This window comes from Puntigrus tetrazona, chromosome 13 (genome assembly GCF_018831695.1).
Source record: "Puntigrus tetrazona isolate hp1 chromosome 13, ASM1883169v1, whole genome shotgun sequence".
In the NCBI taxonomy this organism is placed as follows: domain Eukaryota; kingdom Metazoa; phylum Chordata; class Actinopteri; order Cypriniformes; family Cyprinidae; genus Puntigrus; species Puntigrus tetrazona.
The window spans coordinates 12,113,302-12,139,838 of NC_056711.1; the positions used below are offsets into that span (position 1 = coordinate 12,113,302).

The following is a 26,537-nucleotide window of genomic DNA, read 5'->3' on the forward strand; positions in this document are numbered from 1 at the left end:
TCCTGCCTACATATCCGAGGCCAGAGAGAGACATTGGAGGAACTCTGAGCACTGATGTTTCTGCATGCATGTTCTTGCCTTTCTGTCCTTCAAGCAATTCAAGTGTGTGTGTGTGTGTGTGTGTGGCCCGGCGGCTGTCGGTGGTGACCGTCACTCACCTACGCCCAACTTCACACCCTAGTCGTCCCCCCCGTGGTCACCCGGGAAACCGCAGGCTGCCCAGGCTGGCGCCAGTCCTCTCGCTGAGCTGATCAATACTGCAGCATTTCCTGCACATTCACTCAGGTCACACACTCACCTCATTAATTATTACTGCCAACACTGCTGCTGGAGCACCCCGGGCACCCACAACACACACACACACACACACACACACATACACACACTCACAAATTGTCATCGGTTTTCGGATAAACCTTTTTTTTTTTTTTAATGCCACCCCCTATAATACTAATACGTTTCTCTATGGTCACGAATCAACTTACAGTGATATCAATAATGTTTGTTTGTCTTCTTTAAAGTGGTGTATAGAAACACTGTCTTCTGTTAAATACTGCAGGGAATTGTAGAAATGTTAGAATAAACACTGACACACTGATTTGTTTCAAAAAGACATCACATTTTTATTTTAAAAGATAAAGCTGATTTGTTGGCTGAATGCATAGTGTGTATGAGTCTGGTAAACTCAACTGCGTGGCGCTCATCAGTTCCACATAAAAATCATCATCTGTAGGGCAGGTGGGAACCGCAAACACTCCAAAGTAAGGCCCTTTAAAACAGCACCCAAAACAATCACGATCAACCTCCAGCAAGGCTCAGTTTCAGCATTATTCAGCTGCATCACACGGAATTGGATTCATATATACATCCGGACTGAAAGCATCTTCAGAACTTGGTGACGGCGCAGGCCATGTTTTCCAGTGCCGACCGAGCTTCTGAGGCTGCGAAGCACTTCATGGCCTCTAAGGCCTTGTTGCCGTGGTAACTGCACAGGTCAAGCGCCTGGTTCACGCCTCTTTCCATCTTTATCAGGCCCTGGAGCTGGAGAACACATAAGAATGAGGAAAAACTTAAATATCACTCCATCAAACTAATCAACTGATGTAGGAAATGTAATATTTTTTTAACCAAATTTAGAGGCAAGGGACCATTTGAAACAGGCAATTTCTACAGATCAACCAGGTTTGTTTGCAAAACAAATTATAGTGGATAACTCTAATAAGGTATAATTATATGTTTGGCATCGTGAACTAAGAAAAAATACTTATACTGCATCTTGGTTAATTATCTGTATGCATTAAAAAATGGTTTTTGTTGGTTAAAATGGTTAAATTGTTATTTTATTAAGAAAGTTAAAACAAACAGCATTTTGCATGTTTTTTTAATCACTAATGTCCTCAAAGTCTATTTTAATGCATTTTTCTTGAATAATCTTATTGAATAAACCTTATTGAATAAATAAATGTCTTTTAATAAAATCTTAAACATTTGAATAGCAGTGTATATTATCTATATAATATAAAAAAAAATCATCATCAATATATCATGAATAACAGTCAATAAAATATCACAATAACAAAAAAATATGCATAATGCATTTTTTAACGTATAAATTATTATTAAATGAAAACCCAGAATATTCCACACTCTTCCTCACTCAAATGATCTTGTAGTCCTCCACTGTCACATCAAAACATGTTTTGCTGGAGGCCATTTTGCCAAATGAATTCTGGGATGTGTTGTGGTAAGAAGCCCTTGGGGGCCTTGAGTTCAAAACAGCAGAAGAGGCCTGCTTTTACTAAAGTGCGTGAGAAAGCCAAAAAGAGGGAGACGGAGAGAGACGTGGATGTGGGACGGTAGATGCTGACATCAACTAATTTCTCACTGATGTTTGAATAGTCATACTCTTCTTTGACTTCAATGAACAGAAGAATAATTTCAGGTTGTCAGACCGAGATATGACCTCATGACCCCTTTCCAAGACAAATTCACACCAAAAAAACAAGCCAGACAGTGAATACTGGAGAGATTAATGTTGCATTTATGTGCTGATAACAGAGATATGTGATGTGTGTGTGTGGGGGGTGATGCGTCTGTCTGTGCCCTGTTGAAGGAGAATCTTGTGTGATGTTGCTGTCAAACCGTCTCTCTGTCTCCTCTACAAATAAACCTGCCACTCTATCCCCCAATATCCTGTTTCTACGGCGACCCGAGCTGCTTGTGCCCTCCTCCTCTTCCTGCCCCCTCCCCACTGCCTCTAACTGTCTCCCCTTCTTTCTTTCTGTCTTTCTTCTCCTTCTGACTTTGGAAATCAAATTTCTGAACTTGCTATCAGTTACAAAGAACAAACACTCCTATCAGCACACTCAGGGCTAAAACCAGCAATATCCACATCATTGGTCGAACAATGTGGGTTTTTCGATGACCGATTCTTAAACTTTTACTTCAATATGCCTCAGATTCCACTTACTTGATTACATTATTTAACGTACAGAAACGTTGTTTTTCATATCCCGGTGCAGGCTTTCCATGTACTTCTATTAGTTGTTATACTGAGCAGGGTTATTATAGTTAACTCAAACAAAAACTGAAACTGAAAGTAAAACTGAAACTTGTTTTTGAATTAAAATATAATCAACTTAAAATCAAATAAAAAATATATAATAAAAATATATATTTTTTGTCAAGGTTAATTTAGTTTAAACCGATGTATTAAATAATTAAAACAATACTGCAATATTGCAAATATATATTACAAAAACGCAACAAAATTACACAACCTTTAAATAAAATGAAAACAGAAAATATAAAATAAAATAAATAACACTAATGCTAAGCTTATGCTAATTATATTTTCCACTCCCTAACCCTTTTTTGTTTGCCTTTTCAGACTTTCATCAAGATATTTTGTTGTTTATTAAGTTCTTTTCCGGCATATAGTCATATTAGTAGGCGATTTAAGGTTTTGCTATCTTTTAAAAACACATATTTAAATAAAAACTTCACATTTGTTTCTTTTTTCATTAATAAGGCATTAATTAACTTCTATTTGTTTATTTATAAACATTCACACACACGCTGGGACCCTGGGAATGATTTCATGACTCCTGGGGAATCGATTTGTATCACAGATGTATGAATGTTTCATCAGAAGTATTGTGGCTGAAATCATTGATTAGTGGTTTGACCAGGAGGATTGATTTCTCTTGAATTCAATAGACAATCTCACTTTTTCATTGGCTAAATGAAAATAATCAATTTATTTAGTCGCTTTTACGGTGAAACACAAGTTCTCTGAATAAGCAGACACAAAAACGAGGCACTTGTTACTTTTTCCCTCTCCCTTAATCAAAAAACAGGAGTCGCTTACCTTTGTGTAATCAATCTGTCTAGCCATATTCTGAACCTGAAATGAAGAGGAAAAAAATATGAATCCAGAGAACATCATGCTGACACAATGAAATCTGAACCGTAATGGTGTTTGGCCACCAGTCCAGAAGCTAAAAACCTATTGAATCCCTTCAATTAATGATAAATACTGTCTGCTCAGTTAGAATATCAAGCGTAATACAGTAAAACTGGCTTAACTGTGTGCTAACTGCCTTGAGACATCAGTGAATGATTCATTTTTGTAACATTTTCAGATTTACTAAGTTATTTTACAGAGAGGCTATGAAGTGTTCTGATGAGGTTGTCTGGTACCTGTTTTAGCTGGTGCCGCCATCTCTCGGGTCCAACGGTCTGTCTGTGGAAGACGACAGGAGCAGAGTCCAGGCTAAACACAGCCGGTTCTGACCCGCTCTTCATGAACGGCTGTAGATCGGAGTTTAGCTACAAAGCGAGGCAGCAAGAGAAACATAAGACAGCATACAGATAAACAGCTTTTGCCCACAATACACTTGTGTTGACCGTGCATACCTTGTGTCCCAGAGCGAGGTGTTTTCCGTACTGAAAAGCCAAATTCTGAGCCTCGTTACCATGTCTGGCCAGCTTCATCGCCGCCTGACAACTTTTAGCAAGCAAAGCACCATGTGACAGGAATGTCTGGTCTTCCCAGGATGCAACTGTTAGACTGCCCTCCTTCTGAATACAGAAAAACCCAATTAAATAAGCATTAATGTGGGATGCTTATGAAGTAATTCATGTTTTCTTTCTGTGCAAAAGTATTTTAGTAGCTTTATTACCATACCTGGACTATTCTAACAATGACTTTCATACTTTTCTGGACCTTGACAGTGTTTATTACTTAGCAAGCAATGTGACAGTCACAAGCCTCCCTTTTTTCACCCTAAATTGTGTTCCAAAGCTTTTATGGACATGGAGGTAAGAGATTAATGACAAAATTATCATTTTGAGGTGAAGCAACCTTTAACGATGCCACTTTAAACCATATAAGGAATAAAGAAGAAAAACAAAATGTTGGTATGGCAGTAGGGCACTGGTGTAACTGGAGGAGGGAAGGTGATGCAAACATCTGCTCGGAAACGTCTCCTCTAAAAAGGGTAAGAGAAACTTGAATCCCTCTTCCTTGTTGAGTTTCTCTCACATAAATGTGGCCTTCTTCATCACTTTTCCTCCTCCTCCCCTCACACGGGAAACTTTGTCATTCATTATTTACGGTGAGCGGTTTGCAGATGTTTTAAGTCGGCCTGTGTTTCGCTTGTTTGGAGATGTTTTGCTTGTCCAGTCTTAGCTCTGTTTTGAAAGCTTTGGATATGAAACATTAAACACTAAAAGGATTGCTCTGGTACTTTATAAATTTATAAGAGAAAATAAAGCTTAATTTTTGCATTGACACATATTGCGTCTCATAGATGGCAAGTGTTTATTAAGCCAATAAACCAGAGAGCTTGTGCTTTGCGGTAATTGACATAGCTTTGAGCAATTGCTTTTATATAACAGTTGAAATAATGCATATATAATAAAAGACAATACTATTTTAAACAAGCCTGCATTTACTTCAATTCAAATATAGTGAAATATTATTACATTTTTTTATATATTTCATACTGTCATTTATTCCTATGATGGCACAGCTCAATTTTCAGCAGTGTTTATTCCTGTCTTCAATGTCACATGATCCTTCAGAAATTATAATATGCTGATTTTTTTTTAAGTCAATACAGTTTCTTTCCCACAGAATGCCACTAGTGGCTATATGTAGTGAGTGCAGTGGGCTGAACGTCGTACCTCTGCAGAAGTAGAGCTCTCATGATAAATTCCTTGCACCACATCTCCTATTGCACTGGAGATCAGCTCCACCACCTAGAACAAATATAACATTATAACACTTAGGCTAGCAAAATATTTTCCACTTAAATGAAGAAAAAGAGTTGATGACGGATCAGCCCCCATCTGTTCTGAAATTAGTATTTATTAGGACATGAGCTGTTTGGGAATACGGGAAGACTTTTTCTCATCCTAAAAGAGCATCTGAGGGACAGATAGAATAACCAGCACTTCAGTTATTAAACAGATGGCCAGGCAAAACAGTCCAATGTCCAGAGGATACAGACCTTAATGAGGACTCTGACATCTGCACAAGCTTATTGATTCAGTTTCTCTCTTTTAATAAACACAACCACAGAACTCTTTTCCCGTCACAAAAATACTCAACACCTACAGCTCAGAAAATCATGTGATAGCTGAGTGTTGATTGGACTGTTCTCTTGAAATACAAGTACATGCAGAATAAACACTTAGATATAAAACTGGTTATATCCTTGTCAAAAAATTATTAATTCGACCTCAGGATGTTCCAATCTTATGACTTAACTTAAGTCTGTGGAACACAAAACTAGTCATTTTAAAGAATTATACTTACTCTCTGTTCAACTACAATAATGGCCTACAGTGAACAGTAGTCTTAAAAATAAAAAGAGGATCTCAAAGATTTTTTGATATACAGTAATTCCAAATAAATTAATCTTTTATAATGCATTTTTTAAAACAACTAATTAACTAATTAAATAGTCTTTTTTTTTGAAAAATGCATTTTAATGATCACATTTCTGCTTGTTGGAATTAATTACAGTATATGAAATCATTTTTGACTACTCTACATCCTGTTGCCAATTATAAAACATTTGTTATACTTATTTGTATAAAAAAATAAGACAAATTAAATTTTTTTTTTTTTTTTAGTAAAGACATGCATCCATGGAAGTTTAAGAGTGAAGTAGCAACTGAAAACGAATCCTTCCTTTAATTCTTTTAAAATCAGTTAATCCAGTTCACAAATAAATCTAAATGATCTGTTAATGAATCAGACAGGTCCAGACAGGTTAACAGCTGACTAAACTGCAAGATTACTAGTGAACAGATACTTAAATTTTTAAAAAAAGTCATTATGGAAAACTTTGGTAGTGTTTTTTGAATCTTTGAAAGCCTCATTGAGTACAAAATGATATTTTCTGTGTTCCCCAGAAGGTAAGTCATAAACGTTTAGAATTGCATGAGACTAAATAAATAATGTCTGAATTTTCAATTTTGGGTGAATTTTTGCTTTAAAGTACATTTTATCTGACGTAATAACTATAGTGCTCCTGAGGGGGGCGCTACTCCGTTACATCTACCCCACAACAGTCAGCTGGACTAAGTCACTGACAGCTTCTTCTATCATTCAATCGCATGCTTCCCTATCCCTTCCATCCATTGCCCTAGGCTACATTCTCCACCTCTTTTTCACCCTCCGTCGTTCTTTTTTCTCTTTTCCCGAAAGGCCTGCCTGTTGAATCATAAGACCACAGGCAGAATCTCCAGGGAACTAGAATAGCAGAAGTCTTCCATCCAGACACTCAGCTATTCCTCATATTTAATATTATGTTACTCCTCTCCGTTCCCCAAACTTTCTCTCTCAAACTTTGTTTTTCTCACTCTTTCCTTCTCTCTCTCTCTCTTTCTCTCTGCCCTCTGAGTAACCAGATCTTTGAGGAAACAGTGAGGAACTTGACTCCTCTACCCAGAGCCCAGAGAAGACAGAGAGCCCCTATAGCGCAGCCAGATGTGCGGCTTCACACACTCCGCACGGAGAAATTAAAGCATGCATGTGTGTGTGTGTGAGAGAGAATGTATGTGTGTTTGAACTGTGTTTGTGTACGTCTATGTCTTTCGTGTGAGTTTGTGTGTGTGTGTGTGTGTGTGTGTGTGAGAGAGAGAGAGAGAGAGAAGTGGGGGGGTTTTTTTTGGAAAGTATCAGATAAGCTGCCCTCCCTCCGTCTCGTCTCATTCCCAAATCCAGCCGGAGTCGTGTTTCGCCGACAGGTCTGTGAGGAGAAGAAAGAGGAGACAGCCGCTCTCGGATCCCTTTACCGTTTATACTAGTGTTGAGCCAGAATCCCACTCTCTCTCTCACTCACACACACACACACACACACACACACACACACACACACACACACACACAGAGTCTACTAAGTCAGGATCCCACTCAAGGCCGCGATACATAATACAGATCAATCAGGGGGAAAAAGCGCTTTGCTGCGGAGAGGGAACGTCTGATTTCCACCGCTAATGCTCTCACGCTAACTGAACCGCTAATGCAAAGGGGCCTCGCCCTCATTTACATAGACAGAAGCTTTAAGAGGAGGACGTGTTCGGACGGTTCTGGCTGAGTGAATATCAGCTGCATCAAGGGACTATTAAAAACTGAGCACTTAAAATATATTTTTTAATCACTTTCGCTAATTGTAAATTCATCTGTGGAAGTTTGACTTGCAGCTAAACAGTCTGATCTCTGATTGGCTGGACAACCTGTCAGTCCATCACTACTTCAGTGGGTCAGAACAGAGAGTGTGTGGCTTTAATCATGGTTCGTTGAACAACAGGTTCAGTTTCACACAAAAAAGGATTTTTTACTCACACTCTCTTTAGGATATGTGTGTGTGTTCATTAAACAAGGCTCAAAATGACCTTCTGTCCACAGCTGCTAATGGCAAATGAATTGAAAAAATTTATCAAGCATATATACATCTAACCGACCATGAAACTACATTCTGCATATTATTTCTTTTTAATTAAGAGTATAGAATTATTGATTGGTATTAGTGTTAGTTCATATACAATACCGTGTGAAAGTGTGGGGTAGCTAAGCTCTTTATTTGACCAAATATAGCAAAAATATGAATATTATGAAAGATGATTTTCTATTATTTCTGTCAATTATCAATGTTTAAAACGGCTATAATGCCTATTTTTATAGAAACTGATATGTTTTGGACAGGGTTCTTTGATTAATAGATTTAAAAAAAAAAAAAAACATTCATTTGAAATATAATTATTGCACTATATTAAAAATGCTCTTACTGTCATTGTTTACTGTTACTTTCCGAGTGCAGTATTAATTTCTTTAAGAAATACTGATCACAAACGTTTGAACCATAGTGGTGTACATGTCTTCATCTGTCTGTAAAAATTATAAATGCACAGTTGAGGCGGACATAGGAGACAAAAAAACAATAAACAGATGCTTCCACTTTTGTCCGGCAGGAGGTGCTGTAAAACACGCCAATAAATGCTCCTAAACCCCCTCTATTACACCACACCATCTACCTAAAGAGAGTGTGTATTAAACACATAATCAGGTGTGAGTCCCGACCAAGATTTCTGGCTGGCTGAATGCTGAGCTCCTCTTGAGAAAAAAAAAAAAAAAAAAAGAAAATACAGAATCTGTTATTTATATTAGTCGCCACAATCTGCTGATCATCTAAATCCCCTGCAGTCATTCTCATGTCCGCTCATGCAAGCATTAAAGTGAGCTTGAGTGTGCGTGTGTATGTCTGAGGCTATGCAGAAGGAAAAGAGTTTGTTTTCCTCCATGGGGAGAGCTGCATTCTAGAGCCGCACATGGTGACAGATCCTGTCAGCATACTCCCGCTTAGTGCATCTGAGTGTGTCTGTGTGTGTTACCGAGACACAGAGAGATGAAATGTTAGGGTTTGTAGTGCAAATCCCTTTTTACTTAGTCTGTTAATATGATGATATGACAAGTGATTTCCTCTAAAACTGTGAATCCCAGTATAGGTGTATTTAAATATAGCTTTGATTTCGTTGAATCTCTAAAATTTAACAATCAAATGTGAAAATGTTGATTAAATATACTACTGTTCAAAAGTTTGGGTTCAATGCATTTTCCTTCAACAATTTTACTGAACAAAAATGCATTACATTAAATGTGTTCCAAAAAGTTCAATTTCAAATAAATGCTGTTCTTTCTTTACATCAAAGATATATATACACACACACACACACACACACACACACACACACACACACACACACACACACACACACACACACACACACACACATTTATATACATATATACACACACACATACATATATATATATATATATATATATATATATATATATATATATATATATATATATATATATATATATATCTCAAAAGTTCTAAGCATCACAACTGAAGCCCGTTTGAAGACTTTTTTTCTCAGGATTGCATGACACAAACTCACAATTGAAAGAAATAAGTGCAATAATCATGCAATTATCTCTTCTCATGATTGCGAGTTTGTATCACTTAATATTGACTTAACTCACAATTGCAAGCTATGAAGTCAGAATTGTGAGATAAAAAAGTTGCAATTACCTAGTTTTAACCAATGGTAAAAAATGTTTTTCGGTTTCTTATTAATTTATTCACCTTTAAACGCCATGCCATCACCCAAGCAATTTTGCGATAAAGTGAAAGTAAAAAAAAAAATCAGTTTGACATCTATAAATATTGCTACTCTTTTTACTGTACTATTTTATTCAAATAGCTGCAGTTTGAGTCAGCATCAAGTCTTTCGAAACAAAAAATCTCTTACACGACACAAACTTTTGAACAGTAATGTACATTTTTATTCATGCTATACTGAAAAATATTAGGTTTAAATTGCAGCTATTACAAATACATACGCATCTAACATTTAGTGTCCAATTGTATTTTTATGCCTTTATCCCTTCATTAAGTCAAAGCTCTTGCGCTACTTAGGCAGCAACACCATCCATTTTACAAACGGCACATTTCGATTCAGTACACTACAGTGCCTTATTTTGTTTTCGAGCCCAGCCTAAGTAGCAAGAAGCTAGAACAGAACCTACGAGTTACAAGTAACAACCTTTCAGAGGTATTTGAAAATAAATAGGACTCCTAGGGTGTGTAACACAAAATAGGCCGGGAAACACTGCTCTAAAATGTCCTGATGTATTGAACTGGCCATTCATAACGCTGTAAGATATTCAAAAAGATGCTCTAGTGAGACGCTGTATCCCTGAGTGGAGCGAGGCAGTGGGGCTGCTGGCCGCATGCAGTTAGACGGTGCTTTGACTGCGACTCTAATTAGAGCTGGAGGAGAACACTGACACTTAATGAGGGGTGTAGGAGACATATGCTCACACACTCGCGCACACACATATAAAGAGCGCAAGAGAATGAGGGAGAATGCAAGTGTATGGAAATTAGCAGGAGAGGACACACACAGCGAGGAGAACAAAGTCTTTGAGAAGGAAGTCAGAAGCCGATGAATTTATTATTATTTTTTCAGTGTTTTGCATAAAAACCCAAATGTGATAGAAAAAGTGTCTCACACCTCCAGCACGAAGAGATGCGTTTGTTTATTTAACTATATTTTTGGTACAAAAATATAAGTATGCGAGCTAAATCTGACAAATCCTCTATTTGGGGATTACTGGGATGTTCTCAGTTGCATAAATTATTCATAGTAATGTATTTATTAATACTTAAAATGCAAAATAAATGACATTAAAATACGCAAGTAAACAAAAACACTTCCTTTTTCTTTTCGAAATAATGGACAGTCCATGTTTATAATTTTTTTATATTGTTAAAAAAAAAAATAACTAAAATCAACTGAACAATTGAAAAGTCTGAGATTAGTCGGAGTGTGAGATTTCAGCAATATTTTGAAATATTATTACAATTTATAATTTTAGGTTTTCTTTTGAATAACCGTTTTAATATTTTAACAACATACATTTTTATTAAATCTTACTGTTCTCAAACCTCTGAATGTTAGTGTAAATACCGCAGCTGGAAAAATAAGTACTGATTATTATTTGGGCTCAAATTTTACAACTGCGAACTCAGAGCAGGGTTTCTTTCGTTACGGAGCACAGAACAAGCGAAGAGCAGGCAATGGAAAAACCTGGAGACTTTTTACAGCGTTCATTTAGTACCTTGGTGTCATTGAGCTGGGCCAATCCTGTGCAGGCATTCGCCAACAGGAAATCGCCACTCAGAACAGCCATCTTGTTCCCAAACCGCATGTCTTTGAGGGGGCCGTCCGAGTTCGTCCACTCCTTCAGATTCACAATCCCACGATGCACCAGGAAGGCCGTGTGAATCAGCTCTGTGATCTCAGCCAAGTTCCTCTGACTGACAAAAAGACAGAAAGAGAGAAGTATTATGGTTCTGAGAGGGCATTAGATCTATAAACAGTCCCAGACGCTACAGCACACGGAAAGGGAGTGATTTCAGCCCTGCAGAACAAATAAACCAGAGAGTGTCAAGTGTCCTGGTGACCATAATGCACTTCACAAAATACCAACTGCCACTGATTATCAGACGAGCCCGATTATCACAACGCCATCACACAGATGTTATAATCAAATGTTGATTTGTCGAGTTCAGGACCATAATCAGCTTGGACCATTGAGGTCTCAGAGATAACCATCTTCCAGACACAAGAGAGAGACGTTAGCGCTGATGACCACTTACCCCTCCTTCAGAGCGAGAGACATGGAAAGAAAAGAGGGCGAGAGAATAAAGAAAAAACATCTTGATGAAGGGATTCTCTTCAGTTTGGTGATGTGAGAGAATCGCTGTGGCCGCTTCTGCTCACACACACACACACACACACACACACACACACTAGTCAAGGCTCGGGTAATTACAAAGCACTGCAATAATTCTTGTTGTCATTAAATGCTGTTCTTTAATGGACCATCTCCTGGGCTCAATCATCCCTATTGTGCAGAGCTCTTGTCCACGTAGCCAACGATCCCGGTCAGTTTCACTTCAGCTGACACGGGTAAAAACAGATCTTGGATGTTGACTTGGCTTACAATAGATGAGGATTACTGGGGAAACTCAAACATATTTTAAAGAAGTGTAATTGTATGTATCTATCATCTCAGGTCAAGAGTTGTAGGGCCCTGCTTGTGTTTTTCATCTTGGTAAATATTAAACATCTATTTTTTGCAAACCTAATCAGTCTTGATGGATAAAGCAAAGTACCACCTAAGCTAACATTTTTCTCAATAAATATTCTGTTGAACTCAAATTTGCATCTAATTATGGAAGTTTTATGCCGACTATAAATGCATATCATAAGTTGTTTTTCTGGAACATTTTTTAAATGATACTTTGAACAGCCAAATTGATGTGAGGCATTTTTAATTAAAATAACAAAAAAGTAACATGTAACATTTAACGATAAACAAAATAAAAAAAATAATAATGGAAAATGAATAAATAAAAAAATAAACAGCACAAAATGCAAAATGCATGACATTTTAATTCAGTCTTATAAAGCTAACAAATTAATTACAAATACATAAACAGATAAAATAAGCAAAAATAAAATGTAATCATGTAGCCTAATGAAGTTTTTTATCAATCACCATCACTGACATGCTTCATTTCTATTAGTGTGGAAGACAATGAGTCCACAGAATGCCAATAATACAATTTTGGCCCTTTTCTGCCTCCTTGCCCTTAATTCTGCCTCCTTGCTCTTAATTGACATGTAATTTCACTGCAGGCTCCACGGAACATCAGGTTCATAATAATTGCCTCCATTTATTTAATTCAGATTAGCATTCCAAGTTTGACTATTTTAATGCGACGTTTACATTTTCAGTCAGTCCCTTAAAATAAAGATGTGGGCCACATTTAGCTGCAGTGTGAATGTGGTAAAGGTGTGTGTGTCCTTCTCAACACCTTGCGGCTGCCATTATTGCATTGCTGAATTGACCGCTCATTAGTAATAGTGTTTTTGAATGAATAGTTTTCTTTCCTCAAAAGATTTTTTATAGTCTTTGTCTCCTTCATCCTTGGGCTGGCTGCAGTGTTTCGGCTGTGTGCAGACAGCCGGAGTTGAATCGAAATCTAATTTTCCCCCAAATCTGCAGCTATGCCGTCTACGTTTTTTTTGAAGTCAGTGGGAGGGGCAGCACAGGGAGTATAAATAGCCTCAGAACTCAGTTGCATAGCAACCGATGCCATGGCACAGAGGGGTTCCGCCCCCTGACACGCCCCCTTTCTCTGTCTGCTCCATTTTCTCTGCCAATTTAACCCTGAGGCGCAGTGGAGCGTGTGCCTACAAGCTCACAGCAGATCACCTTAGAGGTCAAGATGTCAGTTGACCAAAAGCATCACTAAAGCTGTCATACAGTGTCTCAGCTAGATGATGTTTTAATGAAAGATCAGAGGTGGGTTTGCTTCTAAACTCGTTATAATGTGAGTTCAACTCTTAACACAAGACACCACAGAAACAACATATAAGTACCTGCACTAAATAACACTGTTTCTTCTGTCTAGTCTGCTCTATTCAGTATAGTGTCATAGTGTTTAAAGCGTCATATCTTTAAAAATGAATACCATTCAAAATGTTGGAGTCGGTAAGATTTTGTATGTTTTTGAAAGAAGTCTCTAAATGTCCTTGCACACTAAGTTCAAAATTCTCATCCTAAATTGTTGCACTTTAAAAAAAGAAATATGTCCTCATGTTGCGTCAATCACTTTTACGCACTGCCTCTGAAACTTTTATGTTATAATTTTTTTTTTTAAGTTCAAAAGAACTGCTTTTATTTTAAATAAAATTATTTGTAACTCTATAAATGTTTTTACTGTCAGTTTTGATCCATTTAATACATCCTTGCTGAATAAAATAATTCATATTGTAAAAATAAATATTTAAAAAGCGTAGGATTAAATTTTTTGTGAAAAATCTGCACTCAATAAATGTCAAAATAATTAGTAAAAAAATACAAATAAATAAACTTTTAAGTCAACTTGTGAAGAAATCAGAATATTGCAAAACAGTTTGTGAATAAAGCAGCAATTCCATCTCTTTCAAGGAAATTAGTCCAAAATCATTTAGAAAAAGCAATTATTCTGTCACTTGACTCAAGGCAATTCTCAGAAGCAATTCTCAGATTTTTTTTTGTTTTCCCATCATGATATATGTGCATGTCTTCTTATTGAAGGAATCAATGTAACCATCTTAATTGTTCGTGCACTTTTCATATACGTTTTTCCATCCAGCATTTATTTATATTATTTTTATTTTGTTTTATTATTTGTTTTTTGGTTTTTTTTTTTTTTTTTGTTGCAAAATCCACAAATTTGCAATTAAAATATGTGAAGGGTTTTTTCAGTTTTTTTGCATGTACCACTAAGTAGAAGTCATGCTTCCAGGATACCATTATGTTTAATGATCTAAAACAAATTCAAGGGGACTTTAGGAGATAACCAAGCAAACATGGACACCGTGCAATGCTTATTTTCAGCTTTCGGACACAGTCAAATTCTACTGAATGTCAGACTCGTGTTCCACACATCCCTTAAAAGAACTGTCGAGCAATCATTCAAACAGACGTCTCTCTCAGCGAGATGCACTCGTGCATGTATGCGATCATACACACCCCCCAAACCATGAGCATTTCTGTCAGAAGTGAACACACACACTTACCATCCACCTCACATGCACACACACACACACACACACACAACACTGTGTGTGTGTCTGTGTGAGAGAGAAAGTGACTCGAAGGGACATTTTACAAATGCTGCATGTCAAGGAGGAGGAGAGCAGCACAGCAATTCATCCATCACCACCATCAAACACACCTCTAACCAGGAACGAGAGAGCGAAAGGTGTCATCGGAGCAGGGAGGGAAAGGGGGGATTTGAAAGGAAAGACAGACGACCGACAAAGAAAGAGAAAAATACAGACATAGGAAGAAAAAAGCTCCATATGTTAGTAAGAGATAACTATCAAAGACATTTTTATTCTTTACTCATCCTCCTGTAGTTCCATATCATGATTTTTCTGATAAACAAATCAGAAAAAGCACAATAATAGTAAGATGAAGTGGTCCGGGTAATGTGTGTATCATTCTTAACAGAGTGAACCGGATCAAATAACTCACTGAAAAAAATAAGATTGAGAAAAATGTCAGATTCTTTATATATTTAGCAGTGAATTAAATAGTTCAGTTTGAATTTACTGTGATTCAGATCAGTTGCATCAAAACATTTGATTGAGAAGAATGTCTGATTCTTGCTATTTCTCTTTTGAATATTTATCTATTTGTCAGTTAGTCAAACAGCTTAGTTATTCATAAACTAGATCAAGTGATTCGTTTAAAAAAAGGATCTGATTTAGAAGAAGTCTGTATGTTTGACATGATTCTTTTCTCTTTAAAATTTGGGACTATTTAGAAGATTTAAAATATAGCATATATATATATATATATATATATCATATGGACCACCTGTTAAGCATTTGGGGAAATTTCTAAAGCTTCACATGTTCAGTTCTAATTGCTGTTATATTATATAAATAAAAACAGCCAGGATATTTTTCACAAATTAGATTTAGATTTAGATTTTTTAACAGAACAGTAAAGTTGCACATGAATAAATAATGATATTTTGGGGTAAAATATAAAATATGCCTTTAAATGTAGATAATTGTGTGTGTGTGTGTGTGTTTCACCATCCTTCACCTCGCCCTTTTTAACACATACACATACACACAATGGGTCAGCCTTGACTCTTAAAAGTCTCAGGGCAACTACATCACCATGTTGTTTCCATGACACCCACTACCCAGCTGTGGAACTATGAGGTCACTTCCTGTTCAGAGGGAAACGTAAGGATGTAGAAGCAAGAAAATGAGGGGAAAAAACAGAGAAGTATAGCGATGAGTGCCGGTCCCTCCCCTCACTTGCTTTGACATTCTCTTTCCCCGCTCAGCGAGAGAGAAAGAGTTCATTCAGACAGCTTGTGCACACACGCACACACACACACACACACACACTGCCAAGTACAACAGCCGCTTCTGGTAACTCCCTGGCACTGCAGCCAAAGAACTCACACACACACACCAGCCTGTTTAGAGCAAGAGTCCTTCTGAGGCACAGCAGTGGAAGTGGATGCACAAGTGTGTGTGTGTGTGTGTGTGTGTCAATTTCTTGTCCCTAACTGGACTTAATTTACCCTACAATCTTTCATATCCTGTTTCCAATGATCTATGCAACACGGTTAACATAAGGTCTTGTTTTCCAATAAACCTTGTTCCCTCCGAATTCAGTTCTACATTTTAAAAACAAATGTTGTGTTTCTTTTTCACTTATGGAAAAAGGAAAGGGTTACATTTCTAATTGGCCTCAGATGAAATGTGAACCTCTTTGTCTCCGAAATAAAATCTTCAACAGCCTGTAGCTTTTAAGGTGTCCAAATGAAAAACTTCTCTAAACTTGATGCCCGGATACCAGCCAAGATTATACATATATTTTATTTTTTATTAATCTCTCTCCACCTTTCCCACCTCTGAACACACAAGCTAGCACTTATATGCTGACACTGAATACTTTTGGGAAGCTGACATGTCCTGCGGTGTGACATGCTATACTATATCTAAAACTGACGGCGGTTTGTAAAACAAAATAACTGAGGTATGATATTGAAACGGCTACACTGAAATACAGCTAAAACTTAAAAAACCACAACTAACGCATTGCGGCTCGAAGATCCTTCATCAGGGTGTGGGTTTCAGCAGGCAAACTTTATTTAAAGAGTTGAAGACAACTTTAACAAACACTGTCCGCTGTAATATAACACCTCACAAGTGTATTAGATTTGTTTCATAGACTGCAAAGCCTTCTCCACAGAGCGGCAGAGAAGGTAATGGTATATTTGTGCCGATTGCCTAAACAACATTTTGCCAATTTCTTTGTAAAGTGCAAACTTTAGAGCTTTAGCTTTGAGGATATTCTTATCAAAACTGGAGGAAAGGTTAATGAATTTCAGCTCTTTAATATGTACCTCCCTGACCATAAGCAATTAGAGAATTTACTCCAAAAGCTGTCTGCTATTCTTTTAGTTATTTCTATATCAATTAAACACAAAGTGTGTAATTTGCATTTGGAATCTGTTGCTGTGAACCCACTTCACACAGTCAAAGGAGCTCTCCATACAAGCGAATCAGTCAACTGTTAGGCTTTATAATCAAAACAAATCCATTCAGAAAGATTAGGAGTGGCTAAATCAACATTTTGGTACATTTTGAGGGAAAAAACACTGGTGAGCTCAGCAACATAAGGCAAGGGTTGGATGTCCACTGACGTCAAAATTTGTGGATGATCTGAGAATCCTCTCCACGGTAAAGAAACCTAGATCCAAGAGAAGAACACGCTCCACCAGGTAGAAGTGTCACTGTCAAAATCTACTATCAAGAGAAAACTTCACAAGAGCAAATACAGAGGCTTCCCCAAAGGTGCAAACAAAAAAACATTCTGAATACCGAGCAGGCTGAAATAAGGATCAACCTGTACCAGAAAAATGTGATTTTGTGGTCCACACATTATGATATAGTGAAAATGTGGAGATGACATTTAAGGAGGAAAATACGCAGTTGGTGTAGTTGAGTTATTCATAAAATAGTATTAATTATTAAACAGAGGGCAGGATGTATATAGCAGAATGTGTGCAGCAAAGTTAAGTGAAGAGTCAAGTGTTTCAGTAAAGAGGACTTCCAAAAGAGGACATAACTAGAAATCAGTGGTTAAGTAGTATTTACGTAACCATTACCGAACGGTTATTGTAAATATTAGAGTGTGTGCAGCACATTTTAAGGAGGACTGCTTCTTGAACCTGGAGAGTAGTCTATGCTAGCTCTGCAGAAAGGCTATTTCTATAAAGTGGGGCAATTCCAATTCCTCTGCAAGGACAGTTTGGTGCTTCTGACTCATAGTACATTTTATTATTTAAAGAATCTTAAATAATAATAATAATGCTTAAAAAGATAGTACTAATTCATTATAAACAGTAATTATGTCTCCACTGGATGCAACAAATGCACCGTTTGAAATAGCTTTTATTGTTTTTGTATTGTGACGCAGGGCCATGGCATCACATTAGGGGCATAACATTTCTGCCACACACTTCAGGTATTCGGCCAATCACAGGGCACTGGATAGCTGGCCAATCAGAGCACACCTCGCTTTTTTAGAACAATGAGCTTTATACAAATCGATTCGTTTCAGAAAGGTAGGGCTTAGAGAAGAATCAATAATGTACACCATGTGGAAAATAATGTTTTTTTTGAACCTTTAAATGCATAAACACATTGCATTACACCAAATACAAAAAATAATGTTCTTTGCAACAATGTAAATTAACCCTCTTAAATTATGTTGATAATTTAGAGACCTAGAAGTCTATTTATCGAATATGAAACAGCAGGCTTTGGACTTTAAAGTCTATGGACTTCTTGTGTGTAAACTAGCAATGTCCATACATGGCACAAATCGTCCTTGCCTATGCCATATTCTATTCTCTTGCGGTCTTTCAAACATCTTTCTGTTCGGTTTCCCCCCCTCTCTCACTGTGTGTGCTAGCGATAATTTCTCACTAATGGCCAAAGCTACAAGCTTTTAGAGTCCCATGGCCTGAGAAAAAGAGAGGAAAAAAAAAAAAAGAGAAAGAAAGAAAGGTATCTTTACCTGGGGTAGATGCCACTGACCATACTGTCAAGAATCGGGTCACTGGTACTGGGACATGGACCAGCTGCTTTTGACATTAGCAGCACAATAAGACCTCGCATCTGTAGATTATTCCGGCTGTCATACACAAATCCTCTGTAAAAAAAAAAAAAAAAAAAAAAAAATCATAAAATTACATTCATACATATTTTAACTAAATACATTTTTTAAGATAAATCAGATAAATCATTTTTACACATTATATATAATATATAATATAATATAAATGTTTTTTTAAATTATCATCATCATTATTATTATAAGTTAGTGCTTTCTCCTAAGTGCAGAGGCAATATTTCAAAAAAGAACTTAGTTTTTCCAAAATACATGCTACAAGAAAACAGCTTCAACTGCACATTTACACCGAGTCATATTTGAGATCCATTAATGAGTCAGGCAAACTACTGGTCAGTACTCTGTGCTGATGGCCATGGCTCCCCATCAGACCCTACACAGAAATAATGGTGCTATGAAGAGCAGAAATGTGATTCATCAGCTAATTAAAGAGCTATAATGATCAAAAGCAGCTGGAGATTGCAGAGTTACACCAGAGTGTGTTTTAAAGCAAAGTTCTCACTGCTGATGAGACACAATGAAATACTGAAATAATGCACACACTGAAGGAATATAAGAACAACCACTATGAAAAAAATTAGTTTTTATTTATATGCTGTTTTATAAATTAAGACCATGTATTTTATAACAAATATCTAAAATCTGAGAAGAGCTCCAAACTTCTGGTAGAAAGTCAACATGGATCTTAACCTCTTGATAAAAATAGACTTAAAATAAATAGACTTGCACTAAAGAAGGGACTCAAGTTGTATCAAAGGATCAGAGTACATTCACACAGTTTAGAATCGACAACAGTATTTACTAGCAGGTGTGACTCTCAAAATATCTATGTTCTTGGCCAGGAACAGCATGAATACAGTCTGTGTGAAAGAGTCAATAAAGTGCATCACCGTAGCCATTAATACCACCTGTAACCATAGTGACAGTGATGAAATACGTTTTCATAACCAAATTTTGATGGCATTTGGCTGAACCTTTTATATTTAGAACTTCAGTCAGCATATTAAATGTGTGATTGGATTGATTACTGCATTATGCCATGAAAAAATGAAACCGCGGAAGATTACATAGACTGCTAAGCAAAAGGTCCTAGTAGCACCCTAAAAACACTTGGATCGAATTAATATGAGATCGTACTAAAAAACCAACACACTGAACAAAAACACTTTCAGAAATTCTAGCGTATTTTCCATAGAAAAACAAAACAGCAGTGGAGTGCAAAGCAAGAATTTATTCAGTTTGAATGCCCTCTAAAACTAAAATTTGACTAACACTGTCATCTGGCAACTTTATGAAAAGAAATGTTTTTAGTATGCGTGTGTGTGAGCAAGTGTGTGACTGCTCCGGCCTCACCATATCCTAATTGTGTTTAAATGAAATGCACAATGTCATATTAACGAGCCAGCATGTCGTTCCAATACAATCTCGCCTTCTTTTCACCTCCCATCTCTCCATCTTTCACTGTCTCTCTCTCTCTCTACAGAGGAGGAAACAGACACACAAAGACACTCGCGGGCTTGTTAATCACAGTTCCACGAGGGGTTCTCAGAGGCAGAGGTCATCACTGTTATGAGCTAGTCTGCCTTTCAACATCATGATTAATTTGCATCTGCTAGACGGTCGGTGGTTGGTTCTGTGCAAAGGCGTCCATCCCCACAGACCCTTTCCTGGGCTCTATTATTGGTTTAAAATGTACATATAATACAAATAACTTTCTTACAATTGCCTCCTAAGGACAAAATGGCCAAAGACCTCTTTCCTCTGAAACAAAATATTCTGCATTTCGATCATTTTAGGAGGCACTTAATAAATCTTTCATTTTGAACTGACAATTCCTCTTCATGAACCAATTTTTTTAAAGGGACGTTGTGAGAAAACAGCCGACTATACATAATATAAAAATGCATATTTCTTTTCCCTGTCATCCTAATATATTTTGAACTAAATTAATGTAATTTTTATGGCAAAAAAATGAAACTCTGTTGCAGATATACAAAAACATGTTCTGTGTGAACGGCCCCCTAAGGAATGATTCACACATTTTTGTTTTAAAAACACAAGACGCTGGGCAACTTTTTCTCACTTGAGTACCATATTTTTTAAAACGTGTTAAAAAAGAAGCAATAAACATAGGCACAAAGGTCTAACGCATTGTCTAGTGAACGGAAAAGCACTGCAGTGGAATGCAAAAACACGTTCTTTGCAAATGCACCTACAGTTCTATAATAACCTAATGTTCAATAAGTGAGCTAGTCATATTAGCTGAATCAGAGAGGAAGTCATTAAAATGCACCGACTGAGAGTTTTATTGGCAAATTGGACCCGTTGCTGCATGCACAGTGAAGACGAAGCAAAAGAAAGTTCAAATCCAAACCGATATTAATCTAATGTATTGTGCGGTTTGTTCAAAATGTACATATCACAAGCATTCTAAAGCTACAATCGTCTCTGGTTGCCGGGCAATAAGGCACAATGCAGTTCTAGTGACGACAAGGGCTGTAATCCCGTCTCCAGGCAGAGAGTCACTTGTCATGAATCACAACTGTGGTAATCGAGATGAGATGACACCCAGACACGCCCACTACCAAACAGCCCAGCGCGAGAGAGCGAGAGAGCGAGAGAGAGAGAGACAGAGAGAGAGAGGGAGAGCGAAAGAGAGAGAGAGAGAGAGAGAGAGAGAGAGAGAGAGAGAGAGAGAGAGAGAGAGAGAGAGAGAGAGAGAGAGAGAGAGAGAGAGAGAGAGAGAGAGAGGTGGGCAGGACGCATCATGACAGAATGAAAGAATAAAAGGAGAGACTGGAGACATTTAAGGTACAAACGAGAAATATATCCGAGAGAGAGATGGAAATACATAAAAGTGGCTGATAACTGGAGAATCAATGAGTGTGGTTACATATATCATTTTACATAGATTATGCTTAATAATAACCCAATACTGTGTAGGTCATGTAAACGCCTTAAAATGTATTCTTATCAGTTAAAGGTCATAAATAGTTTAAGCGAAACCTGATCAGCCCACCCCCATTACTCAGATTTCAGTTTTCTTGTGGACAGTATATTTATATACTATTATAGTATTTATTATGTGGTATTTTTAGCTTGGGTGCGTGTGTATCAGTTTTTTCTGTGTCTGTTTATGTCTAAACTAAAAAAAAAGATTTCAAAGTCTCAGGAAAACACGTTTTTCCATGCGTTCCATGATTTTTGATTTCTTGCACTCAATGTAAATGCTGTGCTCGTATACACCATATGAAGGATCCTCCTGTCCACCAGCCCGCTGGTTTCCACTAACATTTCAAAAACATACTGACACAAAGGTCAAACTGCAGCAATCTGAAATAATCCACCACCCAGAAACACACACACCATTACTCAATCAGACAGAAACTGCATCTCAAAACATGCACACAAACACACACATCATTAAATCACAAACTCGCTCTACTGCAAAGGGAGGAGCGGGGAGTCATTAAAACAAGACGAGTGGTGATAAGAAATGATTGGAAAGAGGGAATGAAAGAGTGACGGAACGTTACAGACCAGCTAGAAAGTGTTTATGACCCTCACGAACAAGGAGCGCACAGTGAAGTACACTTAATATGTGTGAAACATTCAAAGGGGCTGTTCACAGACAACACAGTTTTTTGCTTAGCCAATGAAAACATGTACTAGATGGATGTCTTTGTTTGTCCCCTTTGGGCCCTTTCTATTTTTTTCCTGCATCTTCTACTGTGAGCAGTGCATTTCAGTTGCTATGTGAGGTTAATTTTTTATTTATTTTTTTTAACATTAGCTGCAGTGGATGAATGTCGACAGACCAATAAGATGACTCTTGAGGGTGGGATGAGCACATTTGCATATTTATAAGCATATGTACACATTTATAGACAAGCGCTTCAAATAGTTTTTATACACAGTAGTGTGTAGGAGATAATAAATGTCTTTTTTAAATACGTTGCCGTCAACATGTAGCTGTTTTACTGTATTAGCACATCATACGTGAACGGCCTTTAACAACTAAGAGGAGAAAAAGCTGTAAATATCAATCAAAATGCCTTAGCGAATGATGTCATAGGGAAAATGTGACATTACATCACTGCACTCTGTTGGTCTGGAATATTATGGGTGTATGCAGCTGGGTTGTCGCTTTACATGTAGACTGGGACAAACTTTTTACTGGTGGCCCCAATAAATACGAAGGGGTAGGGGTAAAAATGCAATGTGCAAATACTAAAATAAATATCATTAAAAAAACGACATAATTTCTGAGTAATCTTTTAGAAATATTCATAATATTGATTTTATGCTGTATAAATTGGAAGAAACCATATGCCTTTTAAATTTAGGATGGGGTCCCTTGCATCAGCATGAGGTCTGTAACATGTAAAAGATTGAAGACCCCTGCCATAAAGGACCTCACTGAGAACACCTGTCACAGGACCTCTGTATGTGTGTGGAGCTGTGAAGGTCTTCCCCTGACGTGTCACGGACATCTCCGCAAGCTCTTACCGCAACCGCAAACTGCTCTGAACTTCGCTGAGGTCTGTGTTTTTTTTAAGAATGAACAGAAAGGCGAAGCAGAACGTGAGCTGGCACTGTCCGACTCGCCAGCCTGCAATTGTGCATATAAATATCTTTGGCGCGTCTTAGGAGACGGCTGAATCTGCACTGACGCTGAGGAGAGAAGACAGGGTCCCCTCCCAAATGGATTGTCATATCAGATTTAGGTGTATAGGTTATTACACCCTTGGGCTACTGTTTCCAGCACTGTCGTCTGGATGGGCCGGATTGGGTTCCCGAACTCTCTCTCTCTCTCTCTCTCTAAAACTAAATGCACACACACAAACACTCAGTCTTTATTTCCTCTTAAAACTTTCTGTATGTCATTCAGTTGGACAGCGCTCAGGTGAAAAAAAGTTCAAGGGTTAATTAAAATTCTGTGTAACATTTATGTGTTCCAAATCTGTATGAGCTTATTTTTTTTTCTATAGAACATCAAAGAAGATATATAAGGTTAAACCATATAAGGTTTTGTTCATACAAATGGAAGTTAGCTTTCACTAAAACTGTTTGGTTCTGAACTTCAAAATATCATCTGTTGCGTTTCACATAAGAAATGAAATTATACCAGTTTGGAATGACATAAACATGAGTAAATAATCAAAGAATTTTCAATTTTCAGCGTGTTTCAGCGGGGATTTTCTTGTTTTTATTTTGTAAATCCTATTTTGTTTTTGCAGGTAATCCATGTATGCCCCTGGAGTTCTAACTGTCAAAAACTGTAATATCACTGAATACAGATCAGGTTATTACACAAAAACGCCTTAAGCTAATACCACACATACCGTAGGCTAAATGTATGGACTTTATGCATAGCAACCAAGTAAAAATGACAGCAGTATTAAAAAAAAGCAGATAGAGAGCTATACTAAAGAAAAGTTCAAAAACACACTTGATCTACAGAATAACAGAGTGGGCTGTCTGTCTGTCTCTGGAACTGCAAATGACAGCCACTGGGGGGAGACAGCTTTAATTTGGCCATTTAATTTTGGCTAGTTGAAAGTGACTTTTGAGTACTTTACTTTCAGGGTCAATTCCTTAAAGTAACCTAAGGGTTAAGTGCCATACTCAAGTGAATTCAATAACTCTCCTATTTCTAATTCGCCCCTAACCGGAACTGATCCTGTGACTTCTAGAGTCAAATGCAAAACCATTAGGTTACGTTCAGCTGTAGACCTAAGAGAGGACCACATTTTTTTTTAAGCCTTTCGAGCTCAACGAACGTGCTTAAACTGGCATAGTCTGAAAAGTACAATTTGTACATTTAAATGTTTAAAGAACATTTAAGTGTCATTATTTCACTTTTCACTAACTTAACTCCAAAAAGGTTAATGAAGAAAGGTGCATGGCGGTGTCACCAATATGTATTGACTTACAATAAAGACACTTTTGCTTCAATAAAACAGCTCTGCATGTAGGATTATAATGAGCGAGATTACAAGAAAACATTAAACATCTTGTTGATTTATTAAAGTGACTTGACTTTAAATGAACAAACTGAGCAGGTTGGTACTGCCGATTACCCAACTGATCCTTCAGGGTGTAAACTCATGAAGTCTATAAAGCCGCATGAGGTCTTTTAATTTGTCCTCTGAGAGCCACTTATGTTAATGATCTGCATCACTACAAGCAGGTGATACTCAAGTGAGTGAATATTGAATATGAATCATTAATATTGATCAGGATATGTTGGAACTGATTGGCTGAAGTGCAGATGATAGCACACTGGCACTAGTCGGGAAGTCAGTTAAAGCATTAAGCATGCTGAAGGCTTGGTTTCTAAGGAGGTTACTAAGCAATATCGGTGTGACCATATCAATATTCATTAACTAACTCTTTTCAGTGTGAAGGCTTTTTTTTTTAGTTTTTAATGTACAGTAATACATTATAATATTCCAATTTATTACAATCAGGTATTTCATTTAAACGGTGATAAAACGGTCCAGATGACAAATCAAGCATTTGGAGTCGTTTTTGTTGTTGTTTGTTTAAATCTCTTAAGCTTACCAAGATTGCATTCATTTAGTTGAAATGGTTAATAATGCAATAAAATATTAGTCTTGTCAGATATATATTTTATTTATTGTTGTTTTACATATTATTTTAATGCAGTTTTGTATTTGAATACATTTTGAACTGTAATTTATTCCTGTGGTGATAGAGCTAAATCTTCAGCGGTCTTCAGTGTCACGTGATCCTTCAGAATTTATTACAACTCTGTTTCTTACACGTGTTGATAAAAGCATGATTCCAGTATGCTTGGTTTTTTTGTAACAATTGCTTAATTTGTACTATTTACTTGTAATAATCAGCTATTAAAGTAACTAGCGTTTATTGCAGTAACAACCGGTTCTCGGTTTAATGAATCAAATCACTCAAGAACCGCTTGGACTGGTTCGTAAGCGTATTGTTCTTACTGGTTTAGCGAACCATTTTGACGGATTCATTAAATAAATCCCAATAAACACGAGAAATTTGATCAAGAATCCCACCTAGCTTCCTTGACGGCCGGAAGAAGACATGAATGTAACACAGTAAGTTTACCTGGCGGTGTTGAGCAGAGGGTGTTTCGTTCCCACCAGCTTCCTGACATGCATAGCCACGTTGCTGAGCTCGTCACTCAGTAAACAGCGTAAACTCATGAATGAAGTCGGATATCCTACGATCTTCTCAGCATCAGACACCACTTTAGTCCAGTTAGATGGAGATGGGTTGGAAAAAATACTCAGGTGCCTCCTTCCAATGTAAGAGAGCCGTGACCTCCAAGCCATTTTAAAAACGAAAGAACCTAATAGACCGGTTATTTAAATGTATGAATTTACATTGATACTATCGGATTCAAGCTCACATCAGATATCTCACACGCTCTTTCACTTATTCTGTGTCAAATCCAGCAGCCTCTGTCCTCCCAATGTCACCTCCTTAGGGAAGAAAACATCCTCTTCTTTTACACAGAGGTCGTCTCCACTGATCGAGCGATGGTCCTTAGTTGATGCAAATACATTAGTCCAAATCGTTAGTCCTTACGGGTTTCTGAGTGTTCAGCGGTCCAACGTTAAACTCTCACGTTTTGACAGCTGCACCGGGTCGCCATGTTTTA

General features: G+C 37.3%; 1 protein-coding gene across 2 annotated transcripts; it reads right to left on the bottom strand.

Annotated features, from left to right (window-relative positions):
- Window positions 1–604: 604 nt before the first annotated feature.
- Window positions 605–26,537, bottom strand: pdss2 (prenyl (decaprenyl) diphosphate synthase, subunit 2). Of its 2 annotated transcripts, XM_043254560.1 has the most exons (9): window positions 25,982–26,537; window positions 18,764–18,898; window positions 11,207–11,405; window positions 5,191–5,265; window positions 3,919–4,083; window positions 3,703–3,831; window positions 3,371–3,406; window positions 867–1,041; window positions 605–769 (listed from the first exon to the last, which is right to left on the bottom strand). In XM_043254560.1, the coding sequence occupies exons 1-8, from the start codon at window positions 26,206–26,208 to the stop codon at window positions 886–888; spliced, it is 1,122 nt and encodes a 373-aa protein (XP_043110495.1). In that variant the 5' UTR covers window positions 26,209–26,537; the 3' UTR covers window positions 605–769; window positions 867–885. The 2 variants fall into 2 exon arrangements, with proteins under 2 accessions (XP_043110495.1, XP_043110494.1); XM_043254559.1 differs by having other exon boundaries at window positions 605–1,041.